General features: G+C 40.0%; 1 protein-coding gene across 1 annotated transcript in view; it reads left to right on the top strand.

Moving 5' to 3' along the window:
- Window positions 1-17,175, top strand: part of Asxl3 (ASXL transcriptional regulator 3) — a 109,584-nt gene extending 92,409 nt beyond the window's left edge. Inside the window, exons 9-10 of the mRNA XM_021236659.2 lie at window positions 3,644-5,603; window positions 8,514-17,175. Of these exons, the coding sequence (XP_021092318.1) occupies window positions 3,644-5,603; window positions 8,514-12,245 (5,692 nt within the window). The 3' untranslated portion in view covers window positions 12,246-17,175. The remainder of the gene's footprint in view (window positions 1-3,643; window positions 5,604-8,513) is intronic.
- Window positions 17,176-17,447: the final 272 nt, after the last annotated feature.

The following is a 17,447-nucleotide window of genomic DNA, read 5'->3' as shown; positions in this document are numbered from 1 at the left end:
GTAGAAGAATTTGTAGCAGAAGCACTTCCTTAGTAGAGGCCAGCCTTGGCTCACTGTATGCTCAGTAGTGGTGCTCTTCAGTTGTAAGTCCTGTTTTTATTGCTGTACCAGAATTTCTGGATGTATGTATATATGCATACTTACGCAAAACTAAGTAGAGATAATTAATGCCTTTTCTCAACAGTTAATAATGCGGCAAGCTACTTACATGAGCAGTATCACTTCAGTCTGCCTACATCAAAACCTTCATTGTGGGGCCAGGGATTTAGCTCAGTGGCACCGCTCCTGCCTCGCAAGCACAAGGTCCTGGGTTCGATCCCCAGTACCAAAAAAAAAACCCTTCATTGGATAGGTACAAGTTGGGAAAATAATCTCCAGGCATGAAATTCAGGAATCCACATTTTTAGAAGCTTTCTAGGTCATACTGAAGCCCAGCAGGGTTAAAAACCCTAGAGAATCAGACTGAAAAACACTCAGGAAACCTCCCTCCTTTTCTCTGTGAAAGGGAAGGTTGGGAACACTCTTTTTAGTGATAGCAGAAACAAAACTGAGTTACTTCAGGGCACTGGTCCTTTATTTTTGTTGAACGTTCAACCCATATCTCAGTGATATTTATCTACCCTCTCCTCCATATCAGACACCATTCTCAGTGCCAGGTGTGAGGTTGTCTGTAGGTTTCCGAGGCTCTGCTCACAGAGAGCCTACGTGGCAGGGACTTTGCATTATACAGAGCTCCCCTTCTTTCCACCAAAAGCACTGAACATACTCTGCCTGTGATATGTGTCTAAGAGTTGTGCCATGTTCATTCACTCATTCCTCCCAATGATCTTATAAGGTGGGTCTCATTATTATTTTTACAGGAAAAGAAAAAGATTAGGAAACTGAGGAATAACGAAGTTGAGTAATTTTCCCGGGTTTGCACATGGAGATTAAGTAAATTACTCAAAGTCAGAGTCTTAAGAAAAATTCCCACATGCTTACATTTTTTTTTTATGATGTTGGGAAACTTCAGACTCCCATGAATAGTAGGTTAAAGGCCATTGTCCAGAAGGTGACAACTACAATACTGTGAATAAATGTGACTCCCCATCACCATCACCAAGCTCAGGAACAAAATATTCTTATCCCAGGACCCTTTTCTTTCTGGGGCTTATTAATATTTTCTGGGTTTTGCCACTCTATCAACAAACTTGTCTCATACTCTTTTCTTTTTTTTTTCCATTACCTATGTGCCCTTCACCCCTCCACCCTTCCTTATTTACAAAGATTTCATTTCCATTTTTTTTTTCTTTTCTCATAATTTTTCCTTTCTCTTTTTTCCTTTCCCCTTCCCCTCCCACCACCCCTACACCTTTGGACCTTTTCCTATTTCAAATTATCAGTTATTCGTTTTAATCATTTTAATCCTTATTTACACTTTCAGTTTCTCACACTAGAGAAACTATTCGGTATTTACACATGTGTGTCCTATTAATTTCACTTAAGAGTATGGCCTCAATATGCATCCATGTAACTATAAATGTCTCTAGTTTTTCATTCTTTATGCTGAGTAGTACTCCATTTTATAAAATGACCACATCTTCTTTATCCATTTTCAGTTGATGTCTCATACTCTTTTCTATCTTTGATTACATACTGGATAATTGGGGTATTGTGGACATCTCCTTGATTCCCCTCCTCATTTTGTTACTACTAGATTGCCTGCATTCCCCTAAAATGACAGATTTTCCTTAGGACTAGACAATTTTCTCTTGACCTTTTCATTTTTCTAAGGTTTTCCAAGAATGGTGCCATCCAAATGTTTCTATTTAAGATCTGACTTGGTTTAGATATTTATTATAATTTTTATTGGCTTAATGTGCTTATAGTATAGCACTCCTCCATATTTGTTTTAGTTACTTGGAGATCGCTTATCCATGTGCTGAGAGTTAAAGTGTTCGTTTGTAAATTCATGGCCCAAATCTCTGGTGTCAGGTTTTCTTTTAGATAGAAATGATGTGTTGTGAAGGTCTTCCTATGTCAGTAGCATCTTAAGTATGTGTAAGTATATTTTATACATTTTAACTCTATACATATATATATATATCCTTATCTATGTGTTTCATAGTATTGTTAGTAGCTAACAGAAATTTACCTGCCAATATCTAGATTTCTGTACGTTATGTACCTAACTAGTACCAGTGGTGTGCCTGCTTGACCCAACTCCAGAGGACCTTATCTCTAGCTGATCATTCTGGTTTAATTTTCTATAATACACTTGTTCTCCCCCTTTCAATAGAGTATAACTCTAAAGTGTAGCTTTGCTTGATTCCCTCTTGTGGAAAGTTGCAGAGAGTAAGCTAATCACAAAGACAGTATTTTCCATTATATTTCCAGAGCCTTCTCGGTTGTTTTAAAGAAGACAGTGTTCAAATGCCCCCAGAGTACATTCAATTTTTTTTCCCTTTCATTTTGGGAACTAAGTAAGAGTTTGAATTGGATTTCATTGAGATATTTTCTTGTGTCAGTACTATTAGTGCTCTGTTTCTTCACTTAAATGTGTTTCTGTTAATGTTCTCTGTTGTTCTTACTTTAGGGTACATTGCCTGTACCCTATTTATTTTCACTTGAATAGCAAATTTCTCTACTGTGTGATGCTGATGTCATATCTAAGTATGACCAAAAAACCCCAGTGACTTACAGTATACTTAATTGTAATTACAAGATGCTTGATTGTAATTCTGAGTAGCTTTGCTGCAGACCTGAACTGGATTGTTCATTGACCCCTGACTGGATTATTTCTTGATTTTCTTCACTATTTTGTGTAATATCTTTACAGTAAACAATCTACACAAATATATTAGAAATGCTTTCTTCACACAGATGTAAGCTGATAGGATAACTTTGATGAACCTATTTTTTTATTCTTTAGTAGAATTTCCCTGTTATATTATATGCTAGATGCTGAAATAAGGTGACTGAATAATATTTTTTGGATTAATTTCAAAGATTAAGAGAGACAAAGTTTGGAAGACGTTTCAGTTTTACTGTGTGCTTGTTTGTTTGTTTGTTTGAGACAGGGTCTCACTATGCAGTTCAGGTAGCCTTGAATTCACTATGTATCCCAGGCTGACCTCGAATTTGCAGAGATACTCCTGCCTCAGCCTTCTGAGTGCTGGGATTACAGACCTTGACCACCATGCCAGGCATCAGTTTTAGAATTTGATGTATTTCATTTATTTACCATTAATCTTAATTATTTGGTTCTGTTACAACCCCTGAAGTCTCCATCATTTTCTGTCATGAGGGCATCTTTCTACTTTCTGACTTTAAAAAAATTTTGATCTTTCGATAGTATAGTTCTTTTGTTTTTCTGCCCATATTTTCTAATCTTTTATTTGTAATTTTATTCTTTACTAATACTTGGTAGATTAAGGTTTCTATCTCCTTGTCTAGAAAATAAAAATCTGTACCTTCCTTAACCAAAAACAATGGAGAAATTATATCATCATAAAATATTTTATATAAACTCTTCATGTTACATAGTGATAAGATTAATGTGATGCATTAACTTTTATTGAACATTATATTTGTAAGAGATCCAAGTTGTGGCTTTCATGTTTTGTAGTTGAGCAATAATTTAATATCTCTAATTGCTGTTTAGGTTGGGCATGTCAAGAGAGGAATCTGTGAAGCTCACTTCTGGACCAAACAGTGATGGAGCCGAAGGTAGTTCCTCATGTGGGACCTCTGGCCCTCCCGGTTCTTCTGCACAGGCCCCCTTGGAAGAACAGCACCCCAAAAGTATGGAAAATCCACCTTCTCCAGAGCCAGATTTCTGCACTACACTTTGTCCGATAATAGAAGTTCCAGCTAAAGATGTAATGGCGGAATCAGAGTCAGTGGATATCTTGATCCCTGAGGAGTCTGTGATTCAGGAGGAAATTGCAGAAGAGGTAGAGACTAGCATTTGTGAATGCCAAAATGAAAATCACAAGACTATAACTGAATTTTCTGAGGAATCTGAAAGTCCAACCACCTCTCATGAGGAGCCCCAATTAGCACCTCCAGAAGATAACTTGGAATCCTGTGTTATGATGAATGATGTTTTAGAAACTTTGCCTCATATTGAAGTACAGATAGAAGAGAAATCAGATTCACCCCAGGAAGACATGTCAGTTGTTATTGATCAAATAGAAGCCTGTGACTCTCTTGTTCCTTCTACTTCATCTGTGACTCATGTCAGTGATGCAGAACACAAGGAACCAGAAACTGCAGTAGAGACCAATACTCCAAAAGTAAAAACAGGGTCATCTTCTCTAGAAGGCCAATTTTCAAATGAAGGAATTTCTGTAGACATGGAGCTCCAGAGTGATCCTGATGAACAGCTTTCTGAAAATGCCTGCATCTCTGAAACCTCCTTCTCTTCTGAGAGCCCAGCAGGAGCCTGTACCAGCCTACCATCTCCAGCAAGAGAAATCCAATCTACACCCGAAGAATCATGTACTCCAGCCTCCCTGGAGACAACATTTTGTTCTGAGGTCTCCAGCACTGAAAACACGGACAAATATAATCAGAGAAATGCCATGGATGACAACCTTCATACATCTTTGATGTCAGAAATATCTCCAATATCCACATCACCTGAAATATCAGAAGCATCTCTTATGTCCAACTTACCACTAACATCTGAAACATCACCAGTATCCAACTTACCTTTAACTTCAGAAACATCACCGATGTCTGATTTACCTTTGACATCAGATACTTCTTCAGTGTCTTCCATGCTTCTCACCTCTGAGACCACTTTTGTATCCAGTTTGCCACTTCCTTCAGAAGCATCTCCAATTTCTAATTCTTCCATGAATGACAGAATGGTGCATCAACAAAGAAAGTCACCCTCTGTGTCTGAAGAGATGCTCTCTCCACAGAAAGGTGAACCTTCTGCCCCTGGCAAATCCCTGGGAGAGAACCTTATCTCCCAGCAGAAGACTCTCTCCAATACTTCTGAACCCATCAAAATGTGTTCTTCTGCCATTGCTCCTGAAGCATTTCCATCTGAAGAACTGCACAGTAAGACCCTGAGTCAGCAGCCTTGTAAATCACATATTGAAATTGAAAAGCCCTATCCTCCATCCATTGCAGAACTTCCATCTACAGAAGTGATGAGAGTTAAAAATCACAGTGTCCTGCAAAGAACAGAAAAGAAAGGGGTGTCCTCACCATTGGAATTATCTGTCTTTTCTGAAGATACTGACAGTAAGGGAAATGAGCCTCCATCAACTAAATTACAGGACAAACAGTATGTCTCATCAGTGGATAAGACTTCATTTTCAGAAGGTTTGAGAAATAAAACACATAAGCAAGGGAGCACACAGAATCGATTGGAGACCTCACATACTTCCAAGTCATCAGAACCCTCCAAGTCACCTGATGGCATAAGAAATGAAAGTAGAGAATCAGAGATATCAAAGAGGAAAACTGCAGAGCAGCATAGCTTTGGAATCTGTAAGGAAAAGAGAGCTAGGATAGAGGATGATCAGTCAACCCGGAATATATCATCTAGTAGCCCACCTGAGAAAGAACAGCCTCCAAGAGAAGAGCCTAGGGTCCCCCCTCTCAAGGTATGGTATTACAGAAGGTAGATCCACAGATAGGCTTCCCCCATTTGGAAACAAAATTTGCGAGAGTAAATTGGAGTTTTCTATTTCTAAATTTTATATAGCAATTTATAATCTGTCAGCATCTGGTCTACGAGAAAAGGATCATTGTTAAGCTATGCAATAGACTCGTAAGAAGTTCAGATATACGTGTATATTTAGACATCAATATTTAAGTAACAAAACTGGGGAAAGACAACAGGGTCTGAAAGAGCAGAGAGACTGAAGCACCAGGACTTTTAGGATTTCCAAGTTGCAAAAGAAACCTGAATAAACTTGGAAAAATTTGAAAGGCAATAGTGTCCTGTGAAAGTGTAGAATGACTAGGAAAAGCAGTTAAGACTCAGAAGTCAGCACTGCAGAGGGAAAGGTACATACTATTCCTTCATTCATTTTTCTAGAAACATTCAACACCACAGTTACTTAACAGAAAGAACCCTGGGACATGGCTGATCATAGAGCCTCATTAAATATTTCCTGAATAAACTAGTAAGATTGAATTATGAGCTCTGAGGGGGAAGGCTGTAGATATACAGGTGTACAGATGCTATATTTTTGCTTCCAAGATTATTAAAGAGGTGTTTAACATCACAAAATAATGAAAAAAATTCCTATTTATATACGTCTCTGATCCTAAGTACATTTTTACTCAGAAAGCAAAACTATTATATAAATTGGATCTGCCTAAGGAAACTGAAAATGAAGGTTAATTCAAAAGAAGCCCTTTGTTTAATTTTTTAACCTCTGTAATTTTTATTTATTTGATGCTTTTATCTAAGCCCACTTATATTATTGTACAAGGTGAATATTCTCCCATGATGGAATTAGTTTAGAATTATAAACATCTCAAGCTTTTAAAAGTATCCTTATTTTTAAAAGTATCGTATTTTGCTTTCGTACATATGTATTTTTATAGATGACACAGGATCTCTGCAAAGGTTGGCTGTTAAAAGTTATGGTTGTAGTTATTCCATTTAATAGAGTAGTGCCTATTAAGTAAGATTCTAGATGTGTAAAATACCAACATCAATTCCAATTAAAAACCCATACATATTTTAATTTGTGAACCATGAGAAGAAAAAATGTATGTATCTTTTTAGATGAAATGTTTTAAGCATACCATCTTAGAGTTTTGGTTAAAACCTCATTTTAAAAGCAAAATGCACTTTATTTAATGATAGATAAATTAGATAGATGAGATAGATACTAAACACATATTTGATGGTTAACCTCGAGTTCTTAAAGAGATTTAGGATTAAGTTTTTTAATGTTTTAGACAAGGGGAATATTTAAAAGGAAAAATTGAATCCCCATGCCAAATTCATCTCTTCTTGGTCATAGATTAGAGGGCAGGCATCATAAGTAGTTTGAAAATGAAAAATGATACAGCTCAGGAAGGTAATTTCATCTATCAGATTTCCAAAATATAACTCTAAATTAAAATGATCCTGTAATATGCGTCAAGTGGTTTCCATGTAAATGTACGTAGGTTGGGAAGAGAGATATTTTCTAGAAAAGGGTTATTCTAGATGAGAGTAAAAGGGAAGCAGAGCACCTGTAAATGGCACTGAATTTAGAACCCACACTCTGTCACCCACTGGTTATGTGAACCCATGGCAAACTACTTCACTTCTACAGGCTCAATTTTTTCAACTATAGAATGAAGACTTTCATTAGGGTCCTTCTAGATCTACAGATCTGTGACTCTAAGACTGCTTTTAGTGACTAGAGCAGTGGTGGCGAACCTATGGCATACATGTTATTTGCTTTTAAGAGAAAAAGGTGTTAATATACGAGTTGTTTTTTCTGAACTAAAACCTCAGTGTTCAGGTTTAATTGCAGTATTGGCACTTTGTGATAAGTAAGTGGGTTTGGGGTTGCAGTTTGGGTCCTCATCTCTAAGAGGTTCGCTGTCACTGGACTAGAGCATAACAGCATTGCTGTGGGATCCTGGGTGTTGGGACTTACGCTTTATAAATTTGGTGGTGAGTCTCTTCATTAGCATGATGAGGTGAACAGTGTAGACTGGGACATGTGGGAAATTTAGCAGATGGTGAGTTACCAATATCAAAGGAAACTGCCCAGCCCACACTTTCTTTGAAAGGCAGAAAATCAGAATTGCCCTTGCTTTTATGAAAATATAATGATAATGTAATCCCTTTGGAAAATAGAGCACTCTCACAAATACAGCCTCATTCCATCTTTATAACAGCTCTGTGAAGGAAATAGACCAGAAATAATTCATTTCATTTTACAACTGAGTTTACAAACTCATATACTGTGCTCATACATATAAAGCAGCATGTTAGGTGGGGTTGGAGTACATCAAATGTGCACAGTCCCGGGATCAGGGTTACTAGAGAAACTGAGGTACACAGTAATTTGTCTAGGATGATAAGGTATGTTTGGGTAAAGCCACGATGAGTATTCTAGTTTCTCATCTTCTTGTGTAGGACTTTTTACTTTGGTTCAGATTAATACAGATAAACTCAAGTAGTGCACATGTCCATTTTTGTTCATTCCAGCAACAAGGATAATTTAAATATGAAGTATCTCTTAAGTCTTTTTTGCTAACTAAATTTTAAGAAGCATAGATTTTGTTCCCATTTATACAAAGCCTTAAGATGCTTTATTCCCATGCAAGTGAAGTCGCTGTTTGATGTTTTTTTAATAGAAAAAAACCCTCCTTAATATTCACATTCTTGCTATATTTGTTATTTTCTCTCCTCAACACCCATTCAGGAATTAAGCTATGTTTCATTCCACATGATGGGAAAAGGCACCTTGTCTTCCCTTTGTGTTATAGCATCCCATGTGTCTCCTCTGCAGTCACATATAAAATGCTTTAATCTTTCCATCCTCTCCTTCTTTTAGATCCAGCTTTCCAAAATTGGGCCACCTTTTATCATCAAGAGCCAACCAGTGTCCAAACCAGAGTCTCGAGCATCCACTAGCAGCACATCTGTCAGTGGAGGGAGGAACACCGGAGCCAGGACCCTGGCAGACATCAAAGCTCGTGCCCAACAAGCCCGTGCACAGCGTGAGGCTGCCGCAGCTGCTGCTGTAGCTGCTGCAGCCAGCATTGTCTCTGGAGCCATGGGAAGCCCAGGAGAGGGTGGGAAGGCAAGAACCCTGGCACACATCAAGGAACAGACCAAGGCTAAGCTCTTTGCAAAGCACCAAGCACGAGCCCACCTCTTCCAGACCCCTAAAGAGACGCGATTACCTCCTCTCAGCTCCAAGGAAGGGCCTCCAAACTTGGAAGTCTCTTCTATCCCTGAAACAAAAATGGAAGGTTCTACTGGTGTCATTATTGTCAATCCAAACTGCAGATCTCCTAGCAACAAGTCTGCACACCTCCGGGAGACCGCCACTGTATTACAGCAGTCTCTTAACCCTACTCAGCTTCCAGAAACTGCCACTGACTTATCCGTGCATAGTTCTGATGAAAACATACCTGTGTCACATTTATCTGAGAAAATTATTTCATCTACCTCTTCTGAAAATAGCAGTGTGCCCATGCTTTTTAATAAAAATCCTGTCCCTGTGTCTGTTTGCAGCACTGCTATGTCGGGAGCAATTAAAGAACATCCCTTTGTGAGTTCTGTTGACAAATCCTCTGTTCTAATGTCTGTTGACAGTGCAAACACTTCAATTTCTGCTTGTAATATAAGTATGTTAAAAACCATCCAGGGAACTGACACTCCATGCATAGCCATTATACCAAAATGTATTGAAAGCTCCCCTATTCCGGCCACTACAGAGGGCACCGGCATGTCAAGCCCCATGGATGATAAGCCCTTGCTAGTACCAAGCAGCAGTGCTACTAACTTAGTCTCCAGTCACTACACCTCTGTGCCAACTCCCTCGATTGGAAATACTTTGCCAAACCATCTCTCCACTAGCTCTGTCTTGATTCCCCCAACGGGAATGAACAACAGATTTCCTTCTGAGAAGATAGCCATGCCTGGGAGTGAAGAACAGGCCACTGTATCCATGAGTCCCACTGTGAGAGCAGCCCTCAGCTGCAGCGATTCAGCAGCAGTCACCGACTCTCTGGTTACACGCCCATCTGTCGCAATGTTTACTGGAAACATGCTAACTATAAACTCTTATGAGAGTCCTCCCAAATTAAGTGCTGAAAGCTTGGACAAAACTTCAGGGCCTCGAAACAGGGCAGACAATTCTGGGAAACCTCACCAGGCACCAGGGGGCTTTGCACCAGCAGCCATAAACAGATCGATACCCTGTAAAGTCATCGTCGACCACAGCGCCACGCTGACCTCCAGTTTGTCTCTTACTGTCTCCATTGAAAGTACAGAAGCCAGCTTGGACCTCCAGAGCAGGTCGGTGAGGACAGAAGTATCTCTACAGCCCATGGCATGTCCTCAGGTGTCTGTTATTAGCAGGCCCGAGTCAGTGGCCACTGAAAGCATAGATCACAGTTCTAGTTTCATTGCTGCTTCAGCAGCCAAACAAGACTCTAAAACCTTGCAGGCCCCCTGCACCAGTCTCCGAGAATTACCCCTTGTTCCAGATAAATTAAAGGAGGTGACTGCTCCTAGTCATAGCTTTGCTGAGCAGGCATGTAACCCAACTACTTTCAAAAATGAAGCAGACACAACTTGTAGCAATCAATATAACCCAGGAAACCGGATTTGCTGGAATGATGATGCCATGAGGAGCACAGGACAGCCTCTGGTTAGTCACTCGGTTTCAAGTAAACAGAGAGAATACCCTGAGCAGAGTTGCCCCAAGGCCATCAAAACCGAGCACAGCAGCTACTCCCATGTGCCAGAACTCCAACCCAGGAATCTCATAACCAATGTCAGTCTTCCTGTGAAGTCGGAACCTCATGAAGTAGACAAGGGCTTTAGAATGGAGACTGAAGACTTCTCTGGCCCTGAGCTGCCTCCCCCGGCTGCAGAAGTGGTCTCCAGTGTGCAGCAAACACAGAACGTTAAAGCTTCCACCTCGAACCCCATGGAAGAGGCTATTTCCTTGGCTCCAGACACGCTGAAAAGAGTTCCTAGTACAGGAACCTCAAGCTGTCGCCTGTCATCCGTGGAGGCTAACAATCCACTGGTGACACAGTTACTGCAGGGCAACCTGCCTCTGGAAAAAGTGTTGCCACAGCCCAGGTTGGGAGCCAAGCTTGAAATCAACAGGCTTCCGCTGCCCCTTCAAACTACCTCAGTGGGTAAAACCGCACCAGAGAGGAACGTTGCTGAGGTGCCGTCCAGCTCTCCAAACCCAGACGGCAAGGGCCATTTGGCAGGGACACTTGTGCCAACACAGATGAGAAAGCGAGAAAACCACCCCAAGAAGAGAGTAGCCAGGACTGTGGGGGAGCACACTCAAATTAAGTGTGAACCAGGGAAATTGTTGGTGGACCCCGATGCTAAAGGAGTACCATGTGTCATCAGTTCCGGCATTAGCCAGGTAGCACACAGCCAGCCATTTAAGCAAGAGTGGCTGAACAAACACTCCATGCAGAACAGAATTGTGCACAGCCCTGAGGTCAAACAGCAGAAGCGGCTGCTCCCCGCCTGCAGCTTCCAGCAGAGCCTGTTTCATGTGGACAAAAATGGCGGCTTCCACCCTGATGCTGGTACCTCACACAGACAGCAGTTTTACCAAATGCCTCTGGCTGCCAGGGGCCCCATGCCCACTGCAGCTCTACTACAGACGCCTTCCAAGACCCCAGTGGGCTGTAATGCATTTGCCTTCAATAGGCATCTTGAACAAAAGGGACTGGGAGAGGTTAGTCTTCCATCAGCACCTCACCAGCTAAGGCTAGCCAACATGTTGTCCCCCAGCGTGCCCATAAAAGAAGGCGATGATGTGGGAGGCGCCATGCACACAATGCCCAACAAAGCACTCGTGCATCCTCCACTGCCGCCACCGCCGCCTCCCCCGCCCCCTCCCCCCCCTCCACCCTTGGCCTTGCCCCCACCGCCGCCACCGCCACCGCCACTGCCACCTCCACCTCTCCCCAGTGCAGAAGTCCCATCCGATCAAAAGCAACCGCCAGTTACCATGGAAACCACTAAGAGACTTAGTTGGCCGCAGTCCACTGGCGTATGTAGCAATATAAAATCGGAACCTCTTTCTTTTGAGGAAGGTTTGAGCAGCAGCTGTGAACTGGGAATGAAACAAGTTTCCTATGACCAGAGTGAAATGAAAGAACAGTTGAAAGCATTTGCGCTAAAAAATGCAGATTTCTCTTCCTATCTGCTTTCTGAGCCCCAGAAGCCTTTTACTCAGTTAGCTGCTCAGAAAATGCAGGTGCAGCAACAACAGCAGCTCTGTGGAAATTATCCGACAATACACTTCGGTAGCCCGAGCTTCAAAAGAGCAGCAACTGCAATTGAAAAGTCCATTGGGATTTTGGGAAGTGGTTCCAGTCCCGCCACGGGCCTGCCCGGTCAGAACGCTCAGATGCCCGTTCAGAACTTTGCCGACAGCAGCAACGCGGATGAGTTGGAACTGAAATGCTCTTGCCGGCTGAAAGCCATGATTGTGTGCAAAGGCTGCGGGGCCTTCTGCCATGACGACTGCATAGGCCCTTCCAAACTCTGTGTAGCTTGCCTGGTGGTGCGATAAGAGCACAGTGAAAGATGCAGTATCCCTTTCAACCCGGAAAAGCCAAACAGCATCAGCAACAGCAAATTGAATAATGCAATGGCTCATATGCTAATTTATTTTACTCTGGAACCGATTATCTTTTCTCTATAGGATTATGATTTTCTTGCATTTCTCATACAGCAGAGGATGCATCCCCACTGAATGGCTCAACAGTGTCTTTTATGTGTTTAGTTGCCATTCCTGGCTCTAAAAAGTGTCTGTCTGTTTATACAGTTCACTGCCCCATGCCCCCACCCTTTTAACCCAGGTGTAGATAGGAAAATGACATTTTTACTTGCTGAATCACCACAAATGCAACTGTAGAAAGAGAATGATAACAGTGAGTTAAGCTGGTCATGCATTTTTCTATAGATAAGGTGATTACAGCAAATGTCTTTACAGATGACTTTTCCAGACCCACCTCGTCCAAAATGACTAAGTTGTATTTGGAATGAGGAATCTGATTCCTGTATTTACTCATATCCAGAAGATACATTAAAGGAGTATACCACTAATGAAACCCACTGTCCCTGTTCTCTCTCCTCCCTTCTTACTCTTTCTCAAAGACTATGGCAGAAAATCTGGATCTGCCTTGGATTTTGTACACAGATTATTGTGAAGTGTGTTCTGCACCTAAAACTGCAGAATGGGCCTTGTGTCCAGTAGCCTGGATCAAGCCCAGAGACACCTGACAGTATGATCGCTTGGCCAACAAAGAGCTGAAGGCTCAGAGGATTTTTGGAGCTTCGTGTGTCTTTTAAGGGCCATTATGAAAGAAACACGCCCTCTAATTGAAAGCAAAGAAAGTGCTATATGTGCATGCATAAATGGGTTGATAATGTAAATATTAGTCATTCTATTCACTCTAATTCAAATGCTAAATATTCCAATCAGAAAAAACAATAGTAACCCTTATTAATGACACCACTGCTTGAGGCCTCCACCTATATGGAAGTTGGCCATCTCTTTTTACAAGTGTTGTTGATGATAAAAGGGACTACAAAAGGATGAAGTGTGACTTTTTCAGAACCATCTTTTTCCTCATGATTGTATATGATTCTAGCCCTTATTAAAAAAAATTATTATTGCATGTTTTGCTTTGTCCCCCCTCTTTAAATCTGGGGGAGTGGTACTGCTCTCAGAAAAGGGATACTGCATCTTAAAATTATCATCAGTGTTTATCCAGCATGGTTTGAGTGTCAAGTATTTGAACTACATTCCTTATATTCTGGCCACCCTCCTCCTGGAGAACAGCTGTAGTTTTAGGAGGCTCTGTTCCCAAAAGCAAGTTCAAAAGCACACACATATTGTGAGAAGATGAAAGAAAGCAAAACCACACCCATTTAACTTCAGATTACACAGCACAAAATGTGGAGTGCCATTAACCAGCTGATTGATTCTGGCTGTAGAATTAAAAAAAAAAAAGATGGGGGGAGTATCATCTCTATCCAGGATAAGCATGACAGACATTTTCACATGTGATCACTTGAATTAATGTAAACTTTTTGACATGATAACATGTCTTAAGAATTAACTGGAATGAGTAGAAATTACATTCCTGAAAGAAACAAAAATACTTGCAACTTTTTAATGATAATCAACTATGATATTTTTTCCTTCATATTGTTGTGATGTTGCCAAATTTCTTTAGGTGACAGTGATGTCGTTTTTATTAACAAGTTGATAGTGAGAGGTACTATATCTTAAGAAAGAACAGCAAAGAAAGACCTGCCCTGTGGCCATGATTTGGTGGTGGTTCAGTAATGTTTCTTCTGCTTTTCATATTAAAATTAACAACTGAGAAAGTTAGCAACACACTCAACCAGCTCTTCCCAATGAATGCAGTGTGAGTGCCAGCGGATCCTTAGGTAAGGGCACACCAAGTTGCATTTGGATGGTGATGTCTATCAGCGATGTCTCTATGGTCTGCTTGACTGATATCATCTTAATCTCGAAGATCATGCTCTTAGCCTCATAGCAGGCCACCCCTGTAATATAGACACTTGCATGTCAACTTCTTCCAAATTGAGTCGCTGCTATACCAGTGTCAGATACTGTCTACACCAGCAGATTGAAAAGTACCACACCAGTAACTGACATATTCTGACAGAAACTCCAGCCTACAAAACCTTTGTGCTCTATATGAGGTACAATTGAGGCTGACGCGACCCTAAGCTCATTGTCAGCTCTGTCTGTCACTGTTGAATATTGCCTGCAAGTTTCTTACTGGGAATACGTAAAGTGTCCTTCTGTATGTTTGGAATTTTTTCACATAACAGGTTTGGAGAAATCAGTTGTGGTAGTGCATGGATTCTATTGCCCAGGTCCAAAGAGCATAATTTTTCTGTGCCCTTGCTCTCTTTCACCCCAGTTCAAATTTGTAGTATTCTCATATGGTTCCTGTCACTGAAAAAATTAATATCTTTGAGCTAAAAATAATGAGAGAAAAGAAATTCAGAAGTAAAATGTGGGTGAGCTATGTTATGGGTGTCCATTGAATATATATTAATATATATTAATGTGTATATTAATATATATGATATATATACAAGAGCCAGTATATTTGAATTAGGTGAGTAGGTTCTTAGTTTCCTACTTTCTACATGTCTCTGCCTATGTACAAATAGAGTATGTAATTTACTACTTGGTTATTGTGGTGTAATGTACAAATTTCAGTGTGTGCATTATCCTGATTATGGGACACTATTATATCCCTATCAGGAATAGGACTTGCACATTTAACGTATTTTTCTTTAAATCACAAAGGATGTATTTCCCTAAGCAGCACTTTTGGAGCAGGGGAAGGAAGAAAACTGCTATTCCCTAATCCCTCTCCTATATGATATGCATATGCCTGAGGTGTATAAAGACATTTAGGTAGTCAATGGGCATGTTAATAAGAGAGTTCTGATGCAAATTCATTTTCAAAATGAAAATATTTTTCCTTCCCCAAAGTGAGAGTAGCAGAAATTTTGGTGAATCTAGCACTGTAGTTACATATATTTCCCTGTTAAGGTCTAGTTTGAAGAAAAACTTGAAAACAAACCTATAAGGTTGAGCCTGGTTGCTATAAAGACTTTGTGATGTTGTGTGTTTCTGGGATGAGCTACAGGACATGTAGTTGACTTCTGGACCTGGATATTCTTACTCAGTTCAAAATAAACATACAGAAACAAGCTGGTGCCCATGGTGCTTTATAATGCAGTCGAGAGTCAAAATCCAGGTTGCTGCAGCCCCATTTCCTTTGCAAACACTCACACAATTTCAAAAAAGGAAGTTGTTGTGGCCTCTAGTTTCCTGGGCTTCTCAGGGGTATGGTGAGGTCCCAGTTTTAGGAGCTGAAGCCCAGCTTAGGGGTGCATGTTCCTGTGGTGCTGAGGCCCAGCACCGCAGTGGCCGCCTGGGGGAGTGACCCCTGCTGACCGTGCCGAGCGAGCTCAGCCTCGCATCCACCCATGTTCCCAGAGAACAATGTGAAGAGTCCTAGAACAGGAACTCAGCAGACTGTCAGGGGCCTGTGTAGCCAAAATGTTACTGATTATAAAAATCTTATTGTCTTCAGTCCTCATGCTTTGTCACTGTAAAGCAAACAAAAAGCATTTTTAATATAATTTAAAGGAGCTGCTTTTTTATAGCACATACTATTTTGCTTTGTACTATATTTGATAGTTGCAGAATAATTTAGACTGTAGAAGAACTTTGTTGTATTTGTACTGTTTATGAATGTTTCAAAGAAAGTGCTTTACTTGGTTGCCATAATTTTCTTGTACTGCTGTATTTTTCCCCAACTTCATGGAAACCTAATCTGATTCATACTTTCAGTACAGTTGTTGTTTTTTTTAAATGTGTTTGTGTATTTTTTTCTTTTTGGTCAGTATTCTGAATGTTTACATGTGTTTAACATTAGCCATTGAATGCCTTTTTTTAAAAAAAGGCAGGATTACTCCTACGGTGTAACAGCAAAACGTGAAATCAACCCAATCATAACATGCATGGTAAACAAGAACAGGGCGGACGCCCTGAGCATACATCGCCATTTTGTATCAGCACACAGGCAAGTAAAAGCCTCCTTCAGTCCTCTACCAAAGAATATATTATTCCCACAGGAAAAACTCTGAAAGGTGTGTAAAATCCTCAGAAGGGGGAGCAGTTGATTCAGTAAGACTGCTACAAATTAATACTGCTATGCTTGCTTTGATACCTGACTAAATGTGACTGAGTGCAACAAGCATTTTACAAAAAAATTTTAGTGTTTTGTTTAGAATTCAGGGATCATGCATTTTTTAATGGTGCTGTTTGTTTTTTTATTTCTTCTTTTCTATGAAGAAAAAAAGTGTTGCCTACAAAAGTGACTGCTCATAATACCATAAGTTAAATGAAATTAAATGTTTGTCTCCTCATGTTTCTCTGGTTTTTTCCCCCTTTCTCAAAGTAACAATTTGGGTTTCAATATTAAAATATTCTGGAGAAAATAAAGAAATTAAAATGGAATCAATTTGTCATTTTAATTTAGTAATGAAATGAGGTAGTTTCTATATATATGTAAAGTATACTAATTATTCATTGAACATCTTATTAGGAAAAAGGGAAAACAAATCATACACTGTTAAATTATGTACTCTTATTTTTGGTATGGTGAATTCTCAACATATGGTTATAACTATTGTTTGAACAGTTAAAAACTAAAACAAACCTCTGAAATTAATGGCATCTGCTACGCTTATCACTTAAAATTATATTTTGAACCTCCTGGTTTTCATAAAGATCTTAATTCTTTATATCAAAAGGCGTTCGGGTCAAACAAATTGTTACTGCCATATTCAGTTTTACCTTTTGAAATGAATAGAACAGAAAATGATCTTTTAAAAGAATTGTTCTGGTTCTTTTTTTTATCCTACATTAAATATTATAGCTAGAGTTATTTGAATAAAAATGCTGTGAACCATTAGAACAAAATTGCCTCAGTTATATTTACATAAATGAGTATTTTTTTCAGAAGATGAACCAAAAATTGTTAAACATATTAGTCTGTTAAGTCAGTTCAACTGTTTTCATCTACATAGAAAATGTTGTCTTTAGCCACCAGATGGCGAAAGAGCTTGTTTACTTTTGAAGGGGGAGAAAAACCCCCAAAACATGCCTCTTTTTCCTGCAACAAGCAAAATGATTATAAGGAAATCC

The sequence above is a fragment of the Heterocephalus glaber genome, unplaced genomic scaffold (genome assembly GCF_053883595.1).
Source record: "Heterocephalus glaber isolate CG9 unplaced genomic scaffold, H.glaber_assembly_v1.0 deba00000331, whole genome shotgun sequence".
Lineage (NCBI taxonomy): Eukaryota > Metazoa > Chordata > Mammalia > Rodentia > Bathyergidae > Heterocephalus > Heterocephalus glaber.
Note: the sequence above shows the minus strand (reverse complement) of the source record. Positions and strands in the feature narration are given on the sequence as shown.